Source organism: Cavia porcellus, unplaced genomic scaffold (genome assembly GCF_034190915.1).
Source record: "Cavia porcellus strain 051 isolate PalLab524CR breed Dunkin Hartley unplaced genomic scaffold, mCavPor4.1 scaffold_28, whole genome shotgun sequence".
Classification (NCBI taxonomy): Eukaryota; Metazoa; Chordata; class Mammalia; order Rodentia; family Caviidae; genus Cavia; species Cavia porcellus.
Genome location: NW_026947511.1, coordinates 6,663,568 through 6,685,570, shown reverse-complemented (window position 1 = coordinate 6,685,570; position 22,003 = coordinate 6,663,568). Strand labels below are relative to the sequence as shown.

Here is a 22,003-nt window from a genome sequence, read left to right as displayed (position 1 = left end):
AGGCCCAGCCATGGTCTTCCCACCCCCACCCACCTTTTACCCTCAAAGTCCTCTTCTGCATCACTTCCTGTAACTGACCAGGGCCTGGAATCTCCAGGTACAGAGGATTCTTTGGGTGAGCCATGATCTCTTCCCTCCGGTTTGAGGAGAGCTCTTGATGAAGAACCTATATTTACCCTCCAGGAGAGGCTCAGGCTGACTCAGCCTGTGTCATCCTTCCTAAGGCTAAGAGGGCTGGGGCCCAGAGAAGAAAGGGAATCTGGATAACTTGAGGGCTGGAGGGCGATAATAACTGCCCCTTCCATTATGCCTTGTGACCAACCCCTCTGAAACTGGAGGACTCCAGAGAAAGAATCCCTTGGCTGAGAATGTTACTGGGGAATCTGGATACATCCAGTATTTGGCAGATGTCTGCACTCAAGAAATGCTCCTAAGAATGTGAGGCACCTGAGGGGCCTGGTGCATTATGCTCCTTGGACTTTGGATGCTGCTCTTGGCAGTTCCTAGTGCCAGCCCAGTGCTTAGGTGCATTTTGGGGCCTTGACAGGCAGAGCAGTTGAGCTTGCATTTCACCACTGCTGACCTCTGAAGCTCACTGTTCCTTTGGGCAGCTGGGCTTAAAGACTTTGACATCTAGCTAGCACACAGACCAGAATAGCTGGCCCCCTTGCAGGTCCTGGTGTGTGAGGAGCAGGCATGAGGTGGGACTCACCATCACGGTGGCTATGCTGAATGTGATGCTGCAGACAGGTAGCAGGTGGGAGGTGGGATGCACTGCGCCCCAGCTGCTGTGCTTCGTGTATCTGTTTCGTCAGCCTGATCAAGATGCTGGAGAACACTGAGCTGCCTGTCAGATACTCCCCAGGTGCCAGGAAAGGCAGAGGGGCTGGCTCATTGCAAGCAGAACTCTTTTATGTGATTAGATTTCATCTTGTTAGATTGCCTTTGCCTGTCATGAGCTTTGGGGATTTTGATTTACTCATCTAATATATTTATTCCTCCTCATCCACAAATTCAATAATTTATTTAGGTCTTCAGCAATCATGAATGAGTTGTTTGCTAGGATGTGGGCAGTGCCCTGCACATCCTCAAAAGTCAGCATTCCCTAAGATTTCTAAGTTCTAAGGACTTCCACAGATTCTCATTTAGGGAGACGCCATTATCAAATTATGTACCACTCACATTTCCCTCATCAACTACATTTCAAACAGTCAGGCAAGAGTTTGGGCACCAGCTGGACTCCCATCCTGACACATGTGTACTCTTGGTCATAAAGGGATCAGATGACCACCGTGTGGGAGCTCGAAAAGTGACTTGTGAAGTCCTCTCACAAAGGAGGACTTGGAGAGGATCTGAGAGAGGGTGAGGCAGCCCTTGGAGTGGGAAGGAGACCAGTGGCAAAAACTGCAGACAGGGGGGCCGGGAGTTTAGCTCAGCAGCATAAGTGCCTGTTTGGCAAACGCAAGGTCATGAGTTCAATCCCCAGCAACCCCCCCCCAAAAAAAACTGCAAACAAGGAAGAAAGGTGTCTTGTAGCAGTCAGAGGTCTGATTATGAAAATGAAAGGACACAGAGATCTCAGAACCACCAGAAAGGTCGTGTGAATGTTTATTACATAGAAAAGAGGGAGAGAAAGAAGGTTTCCAAAGTCATATTCCAAGATAAAAAAACCCACAAACTTGGAATGTCAAAGAGATGCATGCCTTATGTATGTATAAGGGGAACAAAGGTGTATATATAAATATATACATGAAGATATGTATATGGGTTTTATTTCTCATGACAGGGATGGTGACACTGCTCAAGTGAAGGAGTTCAAAGCTGGCAGGAGGCTGGAGAAATGGGGAGCCTGCTCAGATCCTTGGGGTGCATATGGAGACTCCTGAGCATGCAGGCCTATGGATGCTGCAGCAGGCTGCGGCCCAGGTGGCAAGGTCTGGGCTGGAGCAAGTCTGGAAACTGCCTTAGGTCTCCAACATTAGTTATTTCCTTCTGAGAAAATCTCCAGTCTTTGAAATGGCCTGGAACTATCCTCTGGGGTGCACTGGGGTCCCTGGTGGAGCTGGGTTGAAGTGATCTGAGAAAGCACGGGAGGCCATAGTGAGGACTGTCTGAGAACGATAGAGATGGACAGTGACTCACTTAGCAGAAAAGCAGGGCTCCTGAGTCCAGTGCAGTGCCGGCCCCTGCAGGTCTCAGCACAGCACGCACTCCATGCATACGCTCCGAGCCTGTTTTCACATGGGTGGTCCTTAAAACGGTGCCATGTATGATGTGTGGGACTTAAGTCATGAAAAGGGACAGCCACAGGTTTCCATGGGTACCCTCACCCCTTCTTCCCTTTCTCCATCGCTGGAGGCAAGGAGTGGGTCCTGGGGACAGAGTGAGGTCTCAGGAGAGAAGACTGTCCCAGCCCCCAGAGGCCCTGGGCAGAGGACTCACTCCTCTTGTCTTCCTGTGTTCCATTGGGTCCTCTCCCACAGAGGCCACGCCGAGGGACGTGGGGATGAACACAGCCAGGGTGGGTGGTGGGGGACCGCACTCAGAGGCCCCAGGAGGATGAGGGCCCTATGGGGGGAAGGGACATGGATATATCTGTCCTGAGAGCAGAGGGTCCCTCAGAAAGGGGGCGTGGGCTCCTGGTAAGAGTTTCCAATCCCCAATCTCCCAGCGGAGCTGTCCTGCTTGCTCAGCAGTCAGGGGGCTATGTGGGCGCATGCGTGCATGCCTGTGTGCATGTGGGTGTGTGGGTGTGTGCACCTGCGAACCCCTGCCCACCTGGGTAAAATTGTGGCAGCCACTGGGGAGCCCAGACCAACCTGTGTGCTGGGCACTGTGGTAGATCCAGGGAGAGGGGCTGAGAACTCAGGTCCCCAGTTAACCCAAATGAAAGACTTTAGAATTTGCACTGGGAGCTCAGCATACACACAAACTGTGCCTTTCCACCCTCAGACAGTCCCAGGAGGGGCCTGGAATTTTAGAGGCAGCTCTGTGATGGGAGCCCAGTGTGCCAGGAAGGGCCAGATCTTCCACTTCCTCAGCTTTGACAGAAATGTGAATACATGATAGCTGCCCAGGGTCCATTGCAGGTTAAACTGAGGCCCAAGACATCCCTAATAGAACTGAGGCCAGCACTCATTCCTGGCATATGGGGGGCACTTGGGGCCACTCTGGCTGAAATGGATCCCATTTCTTCCTTTTTTTTTTTTTTTTTATCGGTACCGGGGATCGAACTCACAACCGCCTGCTTGCAAGGCAGGTGCTTATGCCGCTGCGCTAAATCCCCAGCCCCTGGATCCCATTTCTTTGTGTCATGAGGTGTAGGGTGGGGTGTACTGTGAGCATAAGAGCTTCCCCATCTCTGGAACCCTGGGACCTCTAAAGTGATACTTAGAAGAAAGCTGAGGAAAGCTCTCAGTCCCTGCTCAGCCTGATGTTTTTATAAAACCACCATCTGATGAAAAAGGACCACCTGACTGGCACTGGCACTCAGGGTGCTTTCTCTGTCCAGGGGCAAGGAAGTGCCCCACACCTGAAGTCCCCAACCCCATGTGAGGTTGGGGACTCCTGGGGGGAATTGCTGGAGAGTTGGGGGGCCTTGAAAGCCTCCTCCCTCAGCCCTTGTGATGGGACCTTCAAAGGATGCCAGCAAGAGGGGAGACAGTGACCATAAACTACACTTCCAATCACTAGCCAGAGAATTTACGCTCATATTCCAACTTTCTTTGCAAACACTGCTAACACAGTAAAAGGCATCGTGACCTCAGTGGGGGCCTGAGATGGCCGTGGGAGCCAGCATGGGGACAGGAGGAGGCTGACTCCCCTGTGGGCTGTGTGTCTGCATGGTGGGAAAAGCAGGGACCTGCTCTTTGGGGTAGGACCAGGTGGCTCCAAATGCCAGACCTACTCTAAACCCATCATTTCAGACCCTCAGGGGGTCCTGCTTAAGCCCACATGTGTGGGCTTAGGGGAAAACTGAGGACAGGGAGCACTATAGGGTGGGGTGATGGCCGGGGGGCTCCTTCCCGAGGTTGGTTTCTTTCACCTTCCTATGTCTGTGGGGTAAAGACCTTTCCTGAGGAACCTCTCTGGGTCTCCCACTCTCCGATGTCTCCCTCCTCTGGGCAGGGCTGCGGGTACTTTGCCCCTGCTGTGGGGCCACTGCCAGCTCCGCCCCTGTGAGCCCTGGCCTAGTAGCCTCTGTGAACCTCTGGAGAACTCAGCATAGGGAAGGGCAATGGGCAGGGCCAGCATGTGGGGCTGTTTATGTAGTCATGTGGGTCTGGGGCAGCAGAGGGAGGGGACCCTGCTGCCTGTCCCTTCCTTCCTTCCCAGCCAGCACTCGCCCAGGGGAAGGCCAGCAGTGTATCAGCATGGCAAGCCCCATGGGTGCCACTGGCTCCTGCTGTGCCTACCACCTGGGCATCTCAGCCTGAAGTCCTCAACAGCTCCCCAGGACACCCCAGCTGCCAGAGGCCTCACCTAGCATCAGGGTCCCACTCTTGCCACAGTGTCACCATTAGGCCTGAAGTGTCTCACTCACTATGACTCCTGCAGCTAGGCAGCATCTGCCATACACTGACCTTCAAGAGGCTGGGAGGGGAAGGGGCCCTGCACCTCTGCACTGTCATCTTGTGCTAGCCTTTGAGCAAGACAGGCAAAGCCCCACTGTCACCAGGAGCCCCCAAGCCATTTAAGTGCCTGCTAGTGGCAGAGCTCTCTGCTCTTCAGCCAGCTGTAGTCTCCTACACGAACACAGCTCTCTGATGGCCCAGGTGGCTATCATCACCCCTTCTTCTGAGGCCAATGCTGAGACCATGGTGTCTCAAAGGGCTGATATTTTGAGCTGGCCCTACCCCTAGTCACCTTCCCAAATGCATTGTCCAGCAACAGGTGCCTAGTATGGCCTCCTAGCTCCTTGAATCCAGTTCTCTGTGGAGAGGCCCCAGGCTGCAAGCTCTTGATTTTGTGAACAGGGGAGGGACTTCCAAGCACATACCCCTGTATTAAACCATCCCAAATGGGTACTTGTGGTGACACCTGCCACTCTAGGAAACCCTGCCTGAGTCTGGATTGTATCGCTGAACATGTGACATCAACTATTCTCTTTGCTACTCCCTTAGCAGCTACCCCCAGCCCCAACCAGAAGAATGAGATTGTCCTCTCCCCTTGGGGGCAGCCTCTCAGAGACTTGTCACTTGGGTAGTGGCAGGGAGCTGGTGGGCTGGGGTAGGTATGGGCAGTGGGCTGCATGGGGAAGTTGTGGAGTGGCATCATCCTAGGGGTGATCCTAGGGGTGGCTCCATTCTCTGATTCAGCTTCCTAGAGAGCATCCCTGCCTGCTGGAGGATGAGTGTGCACAGAGCTAAAGGCTCAGGTTCTCTGCACAAAACCAAATCAGACCCCAGACCTCAAGATACTGAGGGCTCTGGACAGGAGAGAGCCCCCCAAAACCTGGGTTCAGTAAGGTCACAAGGAAGGGGCAGGAGGAGGCCAAGACACTGCCTAGGGTCAAATGCACAGCTAGCCTGGGCTGTGAAGGACAGAGGACCTGAGGGTCAGTGGACTCTGAAGGGCTTGGCAAAGTGGGCAGGTGGCTCTGTCAAGCCAGAGAGAACCAGGGACAGGAAGAGATTCTTGGGGAGTCAGGAAGCTGTTAGTTGCCGCTCCCTAGCAGGACTTTGGTTGCCAAGCAAAGTGCAGGATAGGTGGGCTAGATGCCTGGTGAGGTGGCCCTGCTTCTCACTTTCCCCCATCTAGCAGTGGATAAGATGGCCAGGTCATTCTCCTGACTGAGCCTTGACAGACAAAAAGCGCCTCTTGAGGAGCAGCCCCAGTGAATGCCTTCTGCATTAGAAGAGTGCAAGGAAGAGAGGTAAAAATAGCCGTCCGGGTGCTGTCAGTGGGAATCTCTTTTCACATCACTGCAGACGGGCACCTGACCACAGGAACCCGCACACCTGTCGGTCTCTGTCTCTACCAGGGACCTAACTTTATAACAGTTGCTTACAGAGGAGCTGTGCAAGCGCACGTTCCCTAGGCGCCCAAGGACCGTGTGCGTCACCGACAATCTCCTCCAGCCTCCAGCGCTCCTGCTTGATGTAGGGTTTTCAGATCCAGGCCCACAACCTTGCAGCATCACTTCATGTTCTGGAGCCCCATGAGCCATCCACCAGTCACTTTCTCCCCGTGACTTACTTAGTGGTGAAACTGAACCTGAACAGGTGAGGTTATTTGCAGTTCTCACTGATCCCGGCCCATCCGACCTTCACATGATTCTCGGCAGAAGTGTGCATGCACTAGTTGGGGTGCAGGAAGTTCTGCACCTGGAGATTCATGTCGCTCTGAGAACTTCAGAGAAAGCCGTGAGGACCAGGAGAAGCACTGCACACTCTGAAGAAGACTATGTGGCATGCCCCCTCATGCCTCAGTATGGCACCTTTGTGCCTGAACTTCTGGCACCTCTGTCGCTTGTGCCTGGGGGGTGGAATCCCTGCCCCCTCGTACAGGGAAACAAAGCCAAGACCCGCCCAACCACAGCTCTCAGCAGCAAGCAGGCAGACACGGCCCTGGGCCAGCCATGAGTACAGGCCCTTTGCAGGGCCAGGCATCCGGCCATCCTCACTCCCACCCTGCTGCTGTCCCCTGGAGACCACAGAGCAAGGAAACCCAGTGAGGCATGAAGGGCATGGAAATTGCTCTCAGTCACCTTGGCAGGGCCCACAGAGACCCTGTTTGACAGCTGGTTGCCCAGCAGCAAGCAGTAGGCTCTGCTGAGCAAGGTTAAGTCGAAGCAGCCCAGCCTGTCTGTGCCCACACGCTCATTGCCTCCCTGCTCCCTGACGGATGCTTCAGGTGCCTACACTGCTTTCCCGAGCAGGAGGGGGAGCCAGCAGCCCTCAGAGCTGGCTGGGAAAAGCAGATAAGTTTTCAAAATAAATAATATATTCTTTAAAATACCCCCTTTTCACCCCAAATCCAGGACACAGCAGAAGAGAGCATGGAAAGGTCCTTGGGCCCAGAGCTGCCTGGTGAAGCCTCCTTAGGGCCACTCTGGGCTTCCCCGGCAGGTCCCATGGGCTCACAGCTGCTGAGGAATGCCCTGCTCCTTGTACCCTGTGAGAGAGAGGAAGAAGAGAGGTGGTCAGATGCTGGCTTCCTTTACGATTTCTCCAGGAGGAGCCCCCAGACCACAAGAGGCCTTACTCATACTCCAGCATATATGGCTGCCCTGCCAGGGCCCGGATTTTCCTGAGGGCTTTGACTTTTTAATCGGAAAAAAGTTAATGAATTAAGAATCATGGATTCCTGAGTTCATTGGGAATCTATGAGGGGGTATTTAGGGTGGAGCCTGAAATGCCATCCATGTGCTCCTGAGTCCACACCCTGGAAGCCACTGTAGCTAAGTGTCCCCTGCACTGGTGTAGTGTAACGTTGGAATTCAGAGGTTGGGGAGAAAGTACAGGGAGGGTCTCCAACACGGATACAGGTCACGAAGGGGACGACAGAAGGAAGCACGTAGCAGGAGGCCACTGACTGGAAGGCTGGGACAAGGTGGGGGACAGGAGCACTCTGAGCCCTAAAAACACTGTTGATACTCCTGAGCTTTCTCCAAAAAATTTTTCAAAATTGTTATTATAATTTGTGGTACCAAGAATGAGCCTAGGGCCTCAAGTGTGCTAAGTAGCTACTCTGCCTCTGTGTGCGACCCTCAGGCCCGGCAGGAAGGCTGGAAGGCAGCTGCCACAGGGGGAGCTGCTGCTCACTGATTGGGGTGAAATTGCATAGCTGAGGTTGCAGCAGTGGACTCCACAGCCAGCTGCACCGTCATCCAGGTAACGTAGCCCAAGGAGGAGCTTCCTGGACTCCACTGGCTAGCAAAGGTGCTGGTAACCCAGGCCGTGGAGCACACTTGCTAACTCGTTCTACCTGGTGCTCTCCCTTTGTCATTAAACATTTTCCACAACTAAAAACTAGAAACACAAGCCTGTTGACCAACACAGGGCAGGATGTGTGCATAGCGGTGAGGATGCATTTGGATAGGGGCGAGGAGCCAGGCACCCCCAGCACAAGACTGTCACCAGCCTGTCACCAGACTCACCTTGCGAAACTGCAGCAACAGAGAGATGCCAGGCAGCAGGGGGAGGAGCACAGGGAAAGAGAAAACACAGTATGAAAACAGAAGCTACTCAGAGGGCCTGTGATCTAAAACAAGACAGGCCCGTGGCAGGTCCCCGCCACACTGGTGGCTTCTCAGTCCCCAGGGTCTCAGGCATGGGGAGCTCTGTGTTCACGGGGACCAAGTGGTCAGCACAGGGTGTGTGGCATGGCTGGGGTAGGGGCATGGCAACGGCCTCCCTACCCTTGATATTGATCAAAAGCACTGGCTGGTCCCCCATATTGCAGCCACACCCACCTTCTGCTCTTCTCCTCCGGGCCCCAGTCCATGCTGGCCTTGATGTGAAATCTGCAAGGATCTGGGGAGGGTCAGGAACAACCTCAAGTGGCTGAAGCAGCCTGGCACTGTCTCAGGCCTGTGGTGCCTGGATTGTGGGGTTAGCGCTTTCTATGGCCAGCAGCCACCTGTGTAAGCCTAATGCTTTGGGGAGGACCCCAGCTCCACTGTGGTGATGTCTGCACAGACGTCTTGGTTTGACCAGATGTGGCTGTTTGAAGGCCATCTCTGAGGAAGTGTGAGATTGTCCTGCGATGGGCCAGCGGTGTCTGCCAGGGGCAGGGCAAGAGGAAAAGGCCACCTTAGACCTGGCAAGTACTCATTCAGACTCAACCGAGTCAAGCTGTTGTTGGTTATTTGTTGTTACCAATATAACTAGAGCAGCCTGTGTGTGAGTTCTTGGCTGTAACTTACGCTTCCTTCTCTATTTCTCTGGTTCTCCTCTTAATTTTTCTTGATACTGTGTTTTCTGGTGACATCCTGTAGGGTGCCATAGGAAAGATCACCCTGTGGCATTACCATTGAAAAGTTCCCTTTACTTTCATGGGAGGGGCTGAGCGAGCCAGCAAGAATAGCCCATTACCCACTGTCAACTGGTACAGAGCTGAGTTGAGGTCATTCCCTTCACAGGGCCACCTTGGACATACGCTCTGTCCCACAGAGTAAGCACTGATTGCATGAGGGAAGGTACAGTTTTGGGGGAAAGGGCAAAGGCCCCCTGTTGAGATGGGGAATGAGTCTGCTCCAGTCAGGAAAGTGGATAACAGCAGATGCGGCTGCCTTTCTTGTGTGGCTCCCCAAAGATCATTCTCAAAAATTTGATACAAACACAGCATGCCAGAAATCAGTGTACATACCACCCAAAGAGCTGACTCTGGCTGTATGACATGTGCCAGGGTTGCTCTAACTTAACCCCTGTCCTCCCCTGACCTCTGCTCCAGGAAGACCTGCTTCTGGGCAGCCAGTCTGACCAGTATACTCTTGCGTTGACTCTTTCTTGGGCTCTGGTACTGCATCTTCATTAGTCTCTGACCCTGTCTCTGGCATGTACGTGCCCTTCACAGAATCCCAGTGCAGGCTAGGTTGGTGTGGATCATTCTAGGTCACTCTAGAACTCCGAGCCCTGGGCTTCCCCTTCTGTCTCTGCTGCCCTCACCTGCCACAGTCTTTCTTCAGCTGTAGCAATCCCTCTAGTGAATGGCCTGCTGGGTGTAAGGCCCAATAAGGAGTATTATGGGGTGAGATGAGGTGGAATGGGGTGAAGGGCAAAGTCCCTGAGATATGGCCTGGTTGTCACCTCTGCATCCGGGAACATGTGTGGTATATGTACAGGGAGACCTGCCTGCACAGCTGCTTAGGATAGCTTGCTCCTGGTTCCAGATTTTGCTAGGTTATTATAAAAGGATAATCAAACCATTAGTGAACCTGCTTTTGCAGCTTTACACTTTTTACAGAACAGTTTTTTGTTTGAATTAAGTTTGCACTAAAGGACAATGAAGATCTACTCAAAACACAGGAGGACTAGGAAGGCTTCAGCACCAAGAAGTAAAGAGCTTAGATTAATCAGAGAGGGAATTATACAGCTCTGGCTGTAAAAACACAGCTCTAGGGTTTCCTGTGCGGAAATCTGCCACATGGCCTTGTCCTTCCTGGAAAGTGCAGGAAGGGACAGCACAGTGACAAGGGCCTGTGCTTTCCCATGCTTCCCCCAGGGCTTCCAGCCCTGGAGTTGGGCCTGTTTCTTTGACAAACAAAGCAACTATGTCTTGGCTGAACAGGGGCCTCCTCTTTTTGTGTGTCTGTAACTCAGGATTCTGCAAGGACACTCAGTCTACCACACACCCAGAATTCTCTACAGCATCTGGGTCAGGTGTGGAGAGGACATAGGTGAGCCCTTGGAATGCGCAGGCCCTCAGCCAGCCACAAAGGCCTTCACATCCAGCCCGACCTAGAGCCACTGCTCCAGCCCTCACACCTTGCCAGACCCTGGGCCCACTGACAGGTGCAGCGCTGACAGCTACTCACTAGCAAGGATGACCATGTCCATGCCCCAGAAGATGCTCATGATCCAGCCCACCATGACGATGGCTGTGAGGATCTGGATGAGGGCTGCTGCAATGTTCAGCCAGAAGACACAGCACACATGCCTGTCAGGGAGGTCCGTGCGGGCTCCACACAGCACAGTGAAGGCTGAGACAAGGGTCCCTGTGAGAGATAGGATGTCAGTCTCAAGAGCACAGGTGACAAGGGAGACACGTCCATCCTCTGCTGTTGCAGAGCCAGCTGCCCCCCCCCCCACCAAGAGCTTGAAGAGCAGCGATTCTGCACCCCAGCCTTGGAGCAGCACTCCCGACCCAAAGGTCAACCTTGGGCCTTCTTGTTATCGCCATCCTGAAGAGAGCAAGCAGCCACCTGGATGAGGTGAGGCCCGGAACAGCCCTGGAGCCTTGGGGTGGGGAGGGAGCACAGAAGTCATATGATAATCAGTTCTGGGGGTAGGAAGAGCAGATCAGCACCCTCCCCCAGGTGGCAGTAGGAAGAGCAAAGCAGCTGTGTGCATCAGTTTCCCAGAACCTGCAAGTCCAGAGCAGGGAGCAAGTGCAGCTGAAGAGACACAGAGGTGGAGTCAAGGAACGTAGAGGGCCAGGTGACGATATACCCGATGACAGGAGCTGAGACCCACAGGCCAGTACTACAGACGAGGCACAGGCAGGGCAGCCCCATAGCATATTCCCTGAAAGGGTTCCTAAACTGCAGCATTCAAGCAGGGAGCCCGAGGTCTACTGGGCATCTGCCACACACCCAGCACTATGGGGCTGGCCCACCTTCACTCTTCCTCTATGGGTAACAGCGCTGTGTTCACTGAGTGTCCCTGAGCCTACCTTGAAAAGCAGTAGCACTATCTTTATCAGCTTCTAGTGACTGCTGGAGCAGGGTACCCCAAACATAGCAGTTTATGCCACACACTTTCATTCTCATAGTCCAAGTCAGAAGAGTCTGCAGTCCATGGCTCTGCCTCCATCCTCAGAGGCAGGCATCTTTTCTTGGACCCCTGCTGCTTCAGTCAGCCCCTAGGAATTAGGAAGCTCGGAGAGGGTTCAGCTGTGGGTTCCAGGGCAATCTAGTCACTAGCAAAGCCTGTGCTCCAGCACAGAGCCAGGCAGGCCTACAGGGGCTCACAGGATGCCTGGGGCACTCCTAGACCATTCTTCCCAGGGTTGAAGCTGAGGAGTCATGAAGAGGCCTCTATAATGGCTCCCCCAGAGTCCTGGTGTCGTGGAGAAGCCCCTCTGCCTGCTCACTTGGCAGAACATGGGTTGAAAGCCTGTGCAGCTTGCAGAAGTACAGGTGAGATCACTAGAGGAGGGGCCATTGCAGAGGTAAGGGAGGAATTGATGGGGACAAAGCAGGGGAACAACTGGGGGCCCTTTGTGGAGGGCTGCAAATGCTTACACAGGCCTACAGGAAATGGGCCTTACACAGAGCGTTCTGAGCAGGAAAGCAATGCAAGGGAAATAAATTCTAATTTAAGAAAATTAATTAATTAAAATCAATCAATTTAAGAAAATTAATCTGTTGGGGTATTGGTGGATTTAGATTGTCTGAGATGGGAGAGATAAATAGAGAGGAGAAGCAGCAATGACAAGGACATGGACTTGGGCTTTGGAAGTAAATGCAGGAGGATGCAGGGAACTCGAGGACCATCAGGAAGCACATGCCACTCTCCTTTCCCACGGATCTCACACACGGGGAATAGGTGATGAGCATAAGCTGATACCATTACAAAAGAGTGCACTGCAGAAGTAGAAGAAATGGTAGGAGAGGACCAGGAACAGGGAGACAGTCTGAGTGACAATTTCTCACTTACCACACATTTGCAGTGTGCTGAGCACATGCTGGCCTCTCTGCTTGCACTACTTTTCTTTCATAAAACACTGGAGGTGGTTATCAATCTCCCCATTTTACAGACAGAGATACCAAGGCTTAGGGAGACGAAACAATCATTGCCCATGTCGCAGACCCATCTGTCTAGACTAGGGCTTGAGTTCTTTCCAGTTTAGGGTGGTCCGTCCTTACATCAAAAAATAAGGGAAACCTTCATGCTTAATGACTTTTGAATACCCCTGAACTGCTCCACGTTGCCCTACCCCAGCTAGGGTCACTTGTGATGTATCTTAAGATACATGGTACTGTCACTGGTGGGCCCTGCTGAGCTCTGGTGACCTGTCTCTATGTAGCTGTGTTCTGCCCAGTAGCAGCAACAATAAATGTTCTTGCATGTGGTAGAACCCTGTCAAATGCACTCTGCTGTGGGTTCACAGCTACATTATATCGTGTTCTGTGGCTCCATTCATGCATATGGGATGTGTGTGAAAGTTCTGCGTGTAAGGAAATCGATCCTGAGGTCAGACTCTTCCCATCACAAAGGCATCTGTCCATATCCTGTCAAAACACAGACTCTCCTCCAACGCCAGTCTGTTTGGGGTCGGCAGGACTCCCTGGCAGCAGTCTGCTGTGTCAGGGAGGGAAGTTTGGGAGCCTAGTGCTCTGTGGATGGCAGGATCCCTGGAGTGAACAACACATCGAGGCTCCAGGTCACACCAGGGAACCAGCTACATTCATTTCAAAAAGGAAATGGCTTAGCTTGGGTGTGGGGGAACCTTTGGCTACTAGCCTCTCTTTTACCCATGACAGGATACTCCTGACAACTCTAAGACATGTGCAAAGGATAAACCCATACTGACTCATGCACCAGATGTACACATTATCTGTGGTTGCGTTAATTTAGATTTCACTAAATAAGAGTGATCCCTTTTTCCATAGGAAGTCATATACACCTTAGAAGGTAAAAGTTATGTGTCTAGATTGATAAAATAAAAACAAAAACATGGTTTATTATTTTCAATAGTAACTTTAAAAATGATGTTAGTATATTTTCATAGGAAGATATGTTAATTATTTTAAATGAGTCCCACCAGTTAAAGATCTCTATCCAGTACAATATTTCAGTTCTAATTCATTCCATGAGTGCCACCAGATGCCAGTGGTAAGTCCTGGGAATAGGAAGGGGATGGGTGAGGGATACATGGCCCAGCTGCCTGGACCCTCCTGTCGGGGGACATGCTGGGTCACAGAGGCACAGTGATGAATCTATTTGGCCACAGCAGGAAGGACTTCACAGAAGAGTTGTCAGATCCCAGATGCTGACGGCAGGGCAAGGATCTGGATGTGGAGCCCATTCAGGGGACTGGGGGTGGAACACAAGGCTGGTCCATGGGGATGTCAGCAAACACTCCATAGGGAGTGGGCCTGGTGGAGGGATCCCCAGGCAGGCAGCCCACTGGATACCCTAGCAGTGAAGCCTTCAGTAGGTTGACCTGGAGGGGCAGGCACAGCCTAGGTGGCCCAGGTCTGTGTCTCCCTAGTACACTGCAGTGGGCGGGAACACTTAACCAGTGTGATTCAAACAAACTGTAACCAACAAAGAAAGAAACTGGGCCTCCTATATACGCCTTTATGGAAGGAACAAAAAATATGAGAAGAGGAGGCAACAAAAAAGGGTCCTTGGTCGCCAGTCCTGAGAACACTGATCCAGGAAAGGTAAATGCAAAGGAGAATGAGGACAGAAAATATGGAATATCAGACATGGCACCAATAGACATAAAGCGATATCTACGGAGCCTCATATATGAGTTCAAAAGTGAAGTATTTAATGACCTAAAGCAAGATATAAGTAGAATAGTTAGAGAAATGCTAAGTACCACCCAAGAAAAAACAGATGGCAGAATGGAAGAACAGAAAAAAAGGGGAGAATTGTTTGATGGAGAAAATAGAGAAAACAAAATACATAAAGCAGGTTCAAAGAGATTACCAGGAAACTAAAAACTCTATTGAAAGCTGGCATAACAGCTTGAAAGAAACTAAGGATAGATTATCTGAACTGGAGGACAGATTTGTAATGTGGGAGCATGAAATGAAAAACTTACTAAAAATAACAAGAAAACAAACAGCTATAATACAAAGGCTGGAAGATGATAAGAGGATCTATAACTTAATAATTAAGAACATAAAAGAAGAAACAGGGACACAAACAAATGGACTACAAAAGCTATTCACAGAAATAATCCAGGAGAATTTCCCTAATTTAGCAAAAGGTAAAGATACTCAGATGTATGAGGCATATAGGACCCCAGCCACCTACAACCCAAACAGAACAACACCCAGGCATTATAATATAATCAAAATTCCAGAAATCCAATATAAGAACAGAATATTAAAAGCCATCAGAGACAAGAAATAGATCACTTACAAGAGAATACCCATCAGAATTACAGCAGACTTCTTGGCACAAACCATCAAATCACGAAGAGCATGGGGGGAAATAATTCAAGCTTTGAAAGATAATAACCTCCAGCCAAGATTGATATATCCAACTGTCCCTAGAAATTGATGGAAAAACAAGGTGCTTCCAGGATAAAGAGGAACGAGGGGAATTTGCAGCCACCAATTCAACTCTACATAGAATACTGTAGGACGTTCTAAAAAAAGAAAAATACCAAGATTCCAGAAATAGTGGCAGAGAGGCCACAATGAATGGAACAGAAAGCGAAATGAAGAAAACAAACTGACAATTAATGACAGAAAAAGAGCTCAACAGAAATGAGGCAGAGAAGGTTGGATGGCAGGAACAGCTATTTTGGAGAAAACAAGACATCATAATTCCTAGTGCTGATTTAATATTACCTTGTTTTGAAGTTCCATCAAGCTTTTGTTCTTCTGTCTCCATCGCTCTTAACATGTTGTATCTTATTGGATTTTATTATATGTGATAATATAAACAAAAACTTTTATAGACAAGGAGATTATATAGAAAACATTGTTCATTTTCTGTTAATTGACTCTAAATACCCTGTAATACTGTCATTCTCTTGAATGGTTTTACATTGTCTTGATATGTTTGATGCTACGTATACAAAGTTATACTCAAAGATTTCAAGGAAAGAGACATTACGGTAACTACTTTTGTCTCGGGATATCTTGTGGTAAAACACTATTTTGCTTAAATGGTTATGTTTTGACCTGTGCTGTTTGTTGTTATGTCCTCTGTTATCTTAATCTCCTTTTTTATTATTTACTTTTTCATTTTTATCTTTTTAATTAATAAAAAATAGCAGGATATATTATAGTAACCCACTTTGATTTCCTATTAACTTGATTTGAAACCCTGTATTGCTCTCACCATCTTGTTTTGACTGATTTTCCTCTATTCTGTCTGGCTTGGTACTACCAAGTTCGAGAGTATAGGAACAACTGTGAAGACAATAAGATTCATTATGATGCCCATTCTGGCTTGACTATTATCTTCTTTTGAAGTCCTGTAATGTCTCCAATGTTTTGGTTTTACTGGTTTTGTTCTTTACTGTTTTGTTCAATTTTATTATAACTGATGATATAGGCAATTCTTTTTAAGATAGCAAGAGGCATTATGGTAACCATTGTTGACCACCTTGCATTTTGTTTTTACACTATGTATTATGTCCATCCTTTTGATTTGACTGACTCTGTTTCATTATGTCACATTTGGTTTTATTCTCTTCAAAAAAAGTAAAAAGAACTGTGGGAGTAATAAAACCCAAAATGTGTAATTGTCATTGTACAAAAGAGAGGAAAAGAAAGTGCTCTAAAGGATATAACTGCATGTATATTTAAGTGTATAAGATAGATAACCATATTACTGAGTTTTGTTGGATCATTGAACGGAACTGTTTGCAGTATCACTGTTTGAATGTCCACTTTATATGCTTTAGTTTTGTAACTTGAACAACTATTTCTAAGATGACAATATGTAACCTGTTATCTAATGATTTCCTACTGTTTATTTTTTTCTGAAATTCTGTATAACTTGTTCCCTTTTTCTGTGTTTTTTCTTTTTCTCCTTAAATAAAATTTAAAAAAATAAATAAAAAATAACCATTTTTAGTATAAAAAAGATGTGAGTGCCTGACATACCAGCCAGATGTGGACAGCCACTGGAGCACTGAGGAGAGGGTCCCCAAGTCCCCAGAGGCCTCTTTGGGCTTCTGGCCTTGGCTTCTGGCCTCCACAACTGTGAGAAATACAAGAGTGCTGTTTATCGGTAACCTGGCTAGAGCAGTGTACATGGAGATATGACTGTCTTCCTAAAAATCGAACCAAGTTCATTTCATCCTTTCATTCTGACCACATTCCGCTGCAGTTTAGGAAGCCCCTCCTGGGCATAGAGAGCTGAGTGTGATCCACATGAAGCCCCACAGAAAGGCAGTGCCAGCCCCAGGAATCCTGGGCTGATGACAGTGACACAGTCCACAGAATGTAGTGCTGTTTCACAGGTCTAACATGTGGGGGTAAGGCAGGGGTGCAGGCTGACCCCAAAGGTCCAAATGGATACTGGAACCAGTATGCAGGAGTCTGAATCTCACCAGGACACCAGGACTACACACAGGACGCCGCTAGACCTCAGCTTCCCTGAATAAGAAATTAAGGTGAAAACAGCTGTCCGCCTCAGGAGAATCCTAGGAACACAGCAGGGTATCCATAAAGTCACAGGGGACTGGTGAGATCCTGCTCAGATCAGTAACATGACCAATAGGGAGAGTCTTTCGCCAGAGGCAGGACTAGAGCAGTCACTACCTATGAACATGTAAGGAAATTGAAGTTTACACTAAAGACAGCTATTATAGTAGATTGTGGTGAATGGCAACATTCTTCACTATACCTAATAAAATATTACTATAAATAACCTTAACCTTGACCCTAGCAATAACCCTAAACTGAAGCCATTCAAAAAGAAACCCTAACCCTAACCTTGCCCTGACCCTGACCCTGACCCTGACCCTGACCCTGACCCTGACCCTAACCTTAATCTTAACCCTAACCCTAACCCTAACCCTAGCCCTAACCCTTACCCATTCAAAAAGAAACCCTAGGGCCAGGGATTTAGCTCAGTGCACAAGTGGCAAGCACGAGGTCCTGAATTCAATCTCTGGTACCAAAAAAAGGAAAAAGAAAAAGAAACCCTAAACTTAACCCTTTCAAAATGAAAGAAAGAGAAGGAAAAAGAATGTAACCAACTTAAATGAGCTTAAAGCACAAAGGAATTTATTGGGTTTTGTAGCTGGAAATGTCCAGAAAGGCAGTGTGGGCAGTGGTCAGGGGCATGGGCTGCAGGGTTAGACTGCTGAGTACTATTGATGACTAAGTCACTGTTTCCTGGCTGGGTGAAGTTGACAGTTATCCTCCCTCAGTAAGCCTAACTTTCCACTGAACATTTTGGAACCCATTTCCTCATCAGTGAGATGTGGTTATAATAATATCCATGTCCAGACAAGCCTATGAATGTGGCTTGAAAGGAGGATGCATTTAAAGTGCCTGGAACATGCTCAGTGCTCAATAATTGAATGCTGATTTTTATTATTAATATAAATTGAAGGTTGGTTTGATTCCTTGGCTCAAGGCTTCACTAGAAACCTAATGCTTTCCATTCCTCTGCCGTCTTCCACGTATAAGATTTATCTCAAGGCCAATAAAACTCATGGTGACAAAATCATTGCAACAGTTCCAGGTTTTATATTCATATATCATGTGTCTGGAGAAGAAGGAGTATTTCTGATCCAGGATCCCAATCAAAAGTACTGAGGCTAATCCAGATCACATTGACTAGATTGCAAGGCCATCCTTAATTCAATGATTGGTAAAGGAAACAGAAGATGCTGAGTGGCTGAAGCAGTCAACCTCAACCACAGAGCTGGAAGTGGGACAGGCTTCTCCTAATGTGCCACCCTGTGTGAAGGAGGCCTGGGCTCTGAGTGAAAACTGCGGCTCTCTTAGGATGTGGGCATGGGGTAAAGTGATGCTGAGTAATGATCAGCAGTGTGGACTAACAGAAGAAACATGCATGCAAAGAAATGATACTTTGATACAACTGCAAGTGTGTTTAGGGGTGTTAAATAGCTGACCATATTAATGTTTTTGGTTGGATCATTGAACACAACTGTTTGCAGTCTCTCTGTTTGAATGTTTACTTTGTATGCTTTGATACTGTGACTTGAGCAACTATCTCTAAGACGATAATGTGTAATCTATTAACTGGTGATTTCTTACTGTTGTTTTGTTTTGTTTTGTTTTGCTTTTGTAGTTCTGTATTACTTGTACCCTTACACCACTTTGTTTTGTTTTGTTTTTTCTCTTTTTCCTTTTAAATAAAATTTAAAAAAAAAAAAAAGAAATGATATTTTGGCCTGTCCTCGCCGAAGTGGGAGTCTGGTGGTTTTCAAACAGGGCCCCAAATTCTCTAATACTTTTCTATCAGTGTTGGGCCCACTCCTTCCCTTGAAAGCTGTTCTCTGACTGAGCAGCAACAGTGCGACAGAAGTCTGGTGGTTCTTGCCCCTGTGTCTTCAGCCTCTCTGGCTCAAGTTCAGAGAGCCTCCACCATGCAACCCAGATATGCCTGTAGCCCAGGTATGGGCCCAGCTGATGACCAGGGTCAGCTGCCAGGTACACAAGGGAAGACGTGTCCAGATGATCCTGCCCTGGACCAACCATCCCATCTTCCTCATGACAGGGGCTCTTGCTAGCTGGGGCCCTAGTTGTTCTAGGGCAGAGACAAGATATGCCTGTGTCTTCCTATCCACAGTACTGGCCCACAAGACTGATGAGCACAGTCCAGTGGGGCTTTTCCCATGCCGACAGATCTGAGATAGCCCACTGGGCAGCAACCAAGACCAAGGAGCAGAAGTGGGGCTGGGCAACCTGACAGTGGCAGAGAGGGGAGAACTGGGCTCTGGGTCCTTGGCTACTGTCACAGGGACACCTACTCCATCCCTTATCCCACAGCCCTGACCAGACCAAGCCAAGATGACTGAAGAGAGTCAGAGATTCTGTTAGGAACACAGCAGGGGGCCATCAATTTTGTAGGAAATTACCAAGAGCTAAAGCTGCTGGGCCAAGCACAGTGTGACCCTCAGCCTGCATGGCTAGAGGTGGCCAGTTGGGTAAGAGAGACACCCATCCTGTAGCTGGGTGGTCCTGACTTCTGCACCCCCTAAGCATGGTGCCCCTATTATCTTGCTTCCCCTCCCAGTCCCCATTCCATCCAGGGATGAGTGTCTGAGCCAGAGGCAGACATGAGAATTTTGTCAGACGCAAGGCTTCAGGGGAAGAAGAAAATAAGGGGCTGGTGAGACAGGGCTCCCTAAGGACCTGTCCAGTGCTCAAGACAGACTGCTGGGCCACAGAGGAAAAAACAAGTGCTTTGTGCCAGACAGGTATGCTTAATCATCGGCAGCCTTTACTGTCCAAAGACAATTATTTCATTAGTATCAGTCTGGAATGTACCGAGCACTTTTTAGACTTAGCAGTCCCCCCTTGATTCCCACAGCAGTCTCCTCCTTTATCCTCAGCTTGCTCCCAGCCTTCAGGTCCAGGCTGGCTCTCGTTCTTGGCCGGCATCAACTCATGGAGGTGGCACCTATACCAGTCATGAGCTGAGGTCACACAGCCTGCTCCTGGAGAGCTGGTGCAGCCACTGCAGGCCTAGCCCAGCTTGGCACAGCCAGGCCCGCTGCCCCCTAGCTGGGAATAAGTGAGTCCAGGGACCCGGCCTCCAAGCTCAGCTGGACACTCTAAACACAAGGAAGGTTTGTCCTACAGTGAAAGCTGAACTGCTGGCCTGTTTTCACACAACTGTGAAACAACTTTCACACAACCAGGAAGGGATGTGAGAGGCTCTAGGACTGCAGTTGCCCCATTCCATCAGAGGACACTGGGCACATAAGAGACTTGGACCTCAGAAAGAGCTTGCCCTGCACTCAGGACCCTTTCAGTACAATGAGCAAGAGTCCTGCTTTGTCAGTCAGAAGGTACCAACTCTCTGGGAACCCCCAGGATCCACACTCTGATACCTTAAAGAGGTAATGGGCCAGCTAGAGTTGAGAAACTGATTCCAGGAAGGACCAGGAGTCAAAGCTCGCCATCGCAGTGAAGTCCCTCCCTTGGCTGGCTTGACCTTTACCAAGCAGGGGCAGCATAGCGGTCTAGAAGTCCCAAGAGAAAACTAGGGACACCTTTGGTGGTCACTAAGCCAAGGGGGAGACCACAGGGAGGGGACACAAAAGCTATGCTACCTACACAGAAGTGGGAGGGGGTGGTGAGGATGCAGGCCAGGCTGGGCTGCAGCTAGAACCAGAACAAAGGAAGATTTCAGTGGTATCCCAGAGAAACCTCAGTGGCCATGGCAGGATGGCTGGGCATAGCCCCAGGGCAGGGCTGCAGGCTTTGGGAGAGACAGGGCCCCTCTGACACTGATGCAAGCCAGGCCAGGGCCAGCACTGGCAAAAACACCCAGATACAGGCGGTCCCTCTGTGCAGCTCCCAGCTCCCTCCTGCCCTTGCCTCTGCCCTACCCCCTACCCGTCTGCTGTCTTCTGTCCTCTCCATTCTTCCCTCCATCATCTCTGCACCACTCCTCCCACCAGGTGCTCTGGCTCACTCTGAGCCCAGGCTGTGCCCTGAGCACTGTGTCCCAAGCCCCTGAGCACCTGCCATGGCCCCTTTGCATCATTTCAGCCTGGATCTTCTCTCTTACCATTACAAAAGGCACTCAAGCATCCCTGCCTTTCATGGTTCATCTTTGAGGCCTCTTCATGGCCAAGAAAAAGAACTGGCACAGAAGGTACTTGTGTGTAAAAACTGAAGAGCAACTCTTGCTGAATATTAAATAAACGAATGCATCTCCCGGCTCTTAATCATGCTACAGTCATTACCTAGTGAAGACTAAGTATCTTCAGGATAAACCCAAAGCTGGTGACATGACACTTTCTGGGGAACTCTGACGTAAACTCAAGTGGATCCTATTGGTTCAGCTCACTGGTCCCCAGCACAGCCTTTCACAGCATATTGAGTTGCTGGGTGTGATGTGATCTTCACCACAAATCAAAGTTCCAGAGGAAGTATCTGTTTTCTAGCAATACGGAAAAACTCTCACAAAGGATGCAGATAAACAGGACCCCAAAGTGGGTGCCTCCCACACGGTCTTGCAGTAGACAGAAGAGCACACATGGCTCTTGAGATTCAGAGACAGCCCTGTCTTCTGAAGAAAGGCAACTCTGAGTGTCACTGAGCACCTACTGAATGCTACACATAGAATGAGTGCAGCCGTCATGCAAAATGTATGATCTCAGACAAGCAAAGGATAATATTTTAATATAAGTATGGGTCATACAATACTTGAGATATAGTGAAAAATAATTCCCTATTCATATGAAATTCAAGTTCAAATTCCACAGAGCATTAGATGTATTTATCTGAAGCTCAGAGTCAACCGGGCATCCTGTATTATTATTCACAGATAATCCAGTCACCTTCCAAGTCTGTGTGTTTGCCTCCGGGTCCTCTTCATGCCTTTACTACACAGTCATTGCCAGAATCATCACACTTTAAAGAGTTGCTAAAGTTGCCAGATATGGTCTCACTTAAGTTTCACAGTGGCTCTATAAAGCAGATATAGTA

At 49.2% G+C, this 22,003-nt stretch overlaps 1 protein-coding gene across 2 annotated transcripts in view; it reads right to left on the bottom strand.

Moving 5' to 3' along the window:
* Nucleotides 1–1,578: 1,578 nt before the first annotated feature.
* The window catches only part of Stum (stum, mechanosensory transduction mediator homolog), a 58,691-nt gene continuing 38,266 nt past the window's right edge, over nucleotides 1,579–22,003 (bottom strand). Inside the window, exons 2-4 of one of the 2 annotated variants that reach the window (XM_063239414.1) lie at nucleotides 10,481–10,660; nucleotides 8,102–8,110; nucleotides 1,579–7,116 (exon numbers count right to left, since the gene is read on the bottom strand). In XM_063239414.1, coding sequence (XP_063095484.1) covers nucleotides 7,082–7,116; nucleotides 8,102–8,110; nucleotides 10,481–10,660 — 224 coding nt within the window. In that variant the 3' untranslated portion in view covers nucleotides 1,579–7,081. The remainder of the gene's footprint in view (nucleotides 7,117–8,101; nucleotides 8,111–10,480; nucleotides 10,661–22,003) is intronic. The other variant, XM_063239415.1, reaches the window with a different exon arrangement.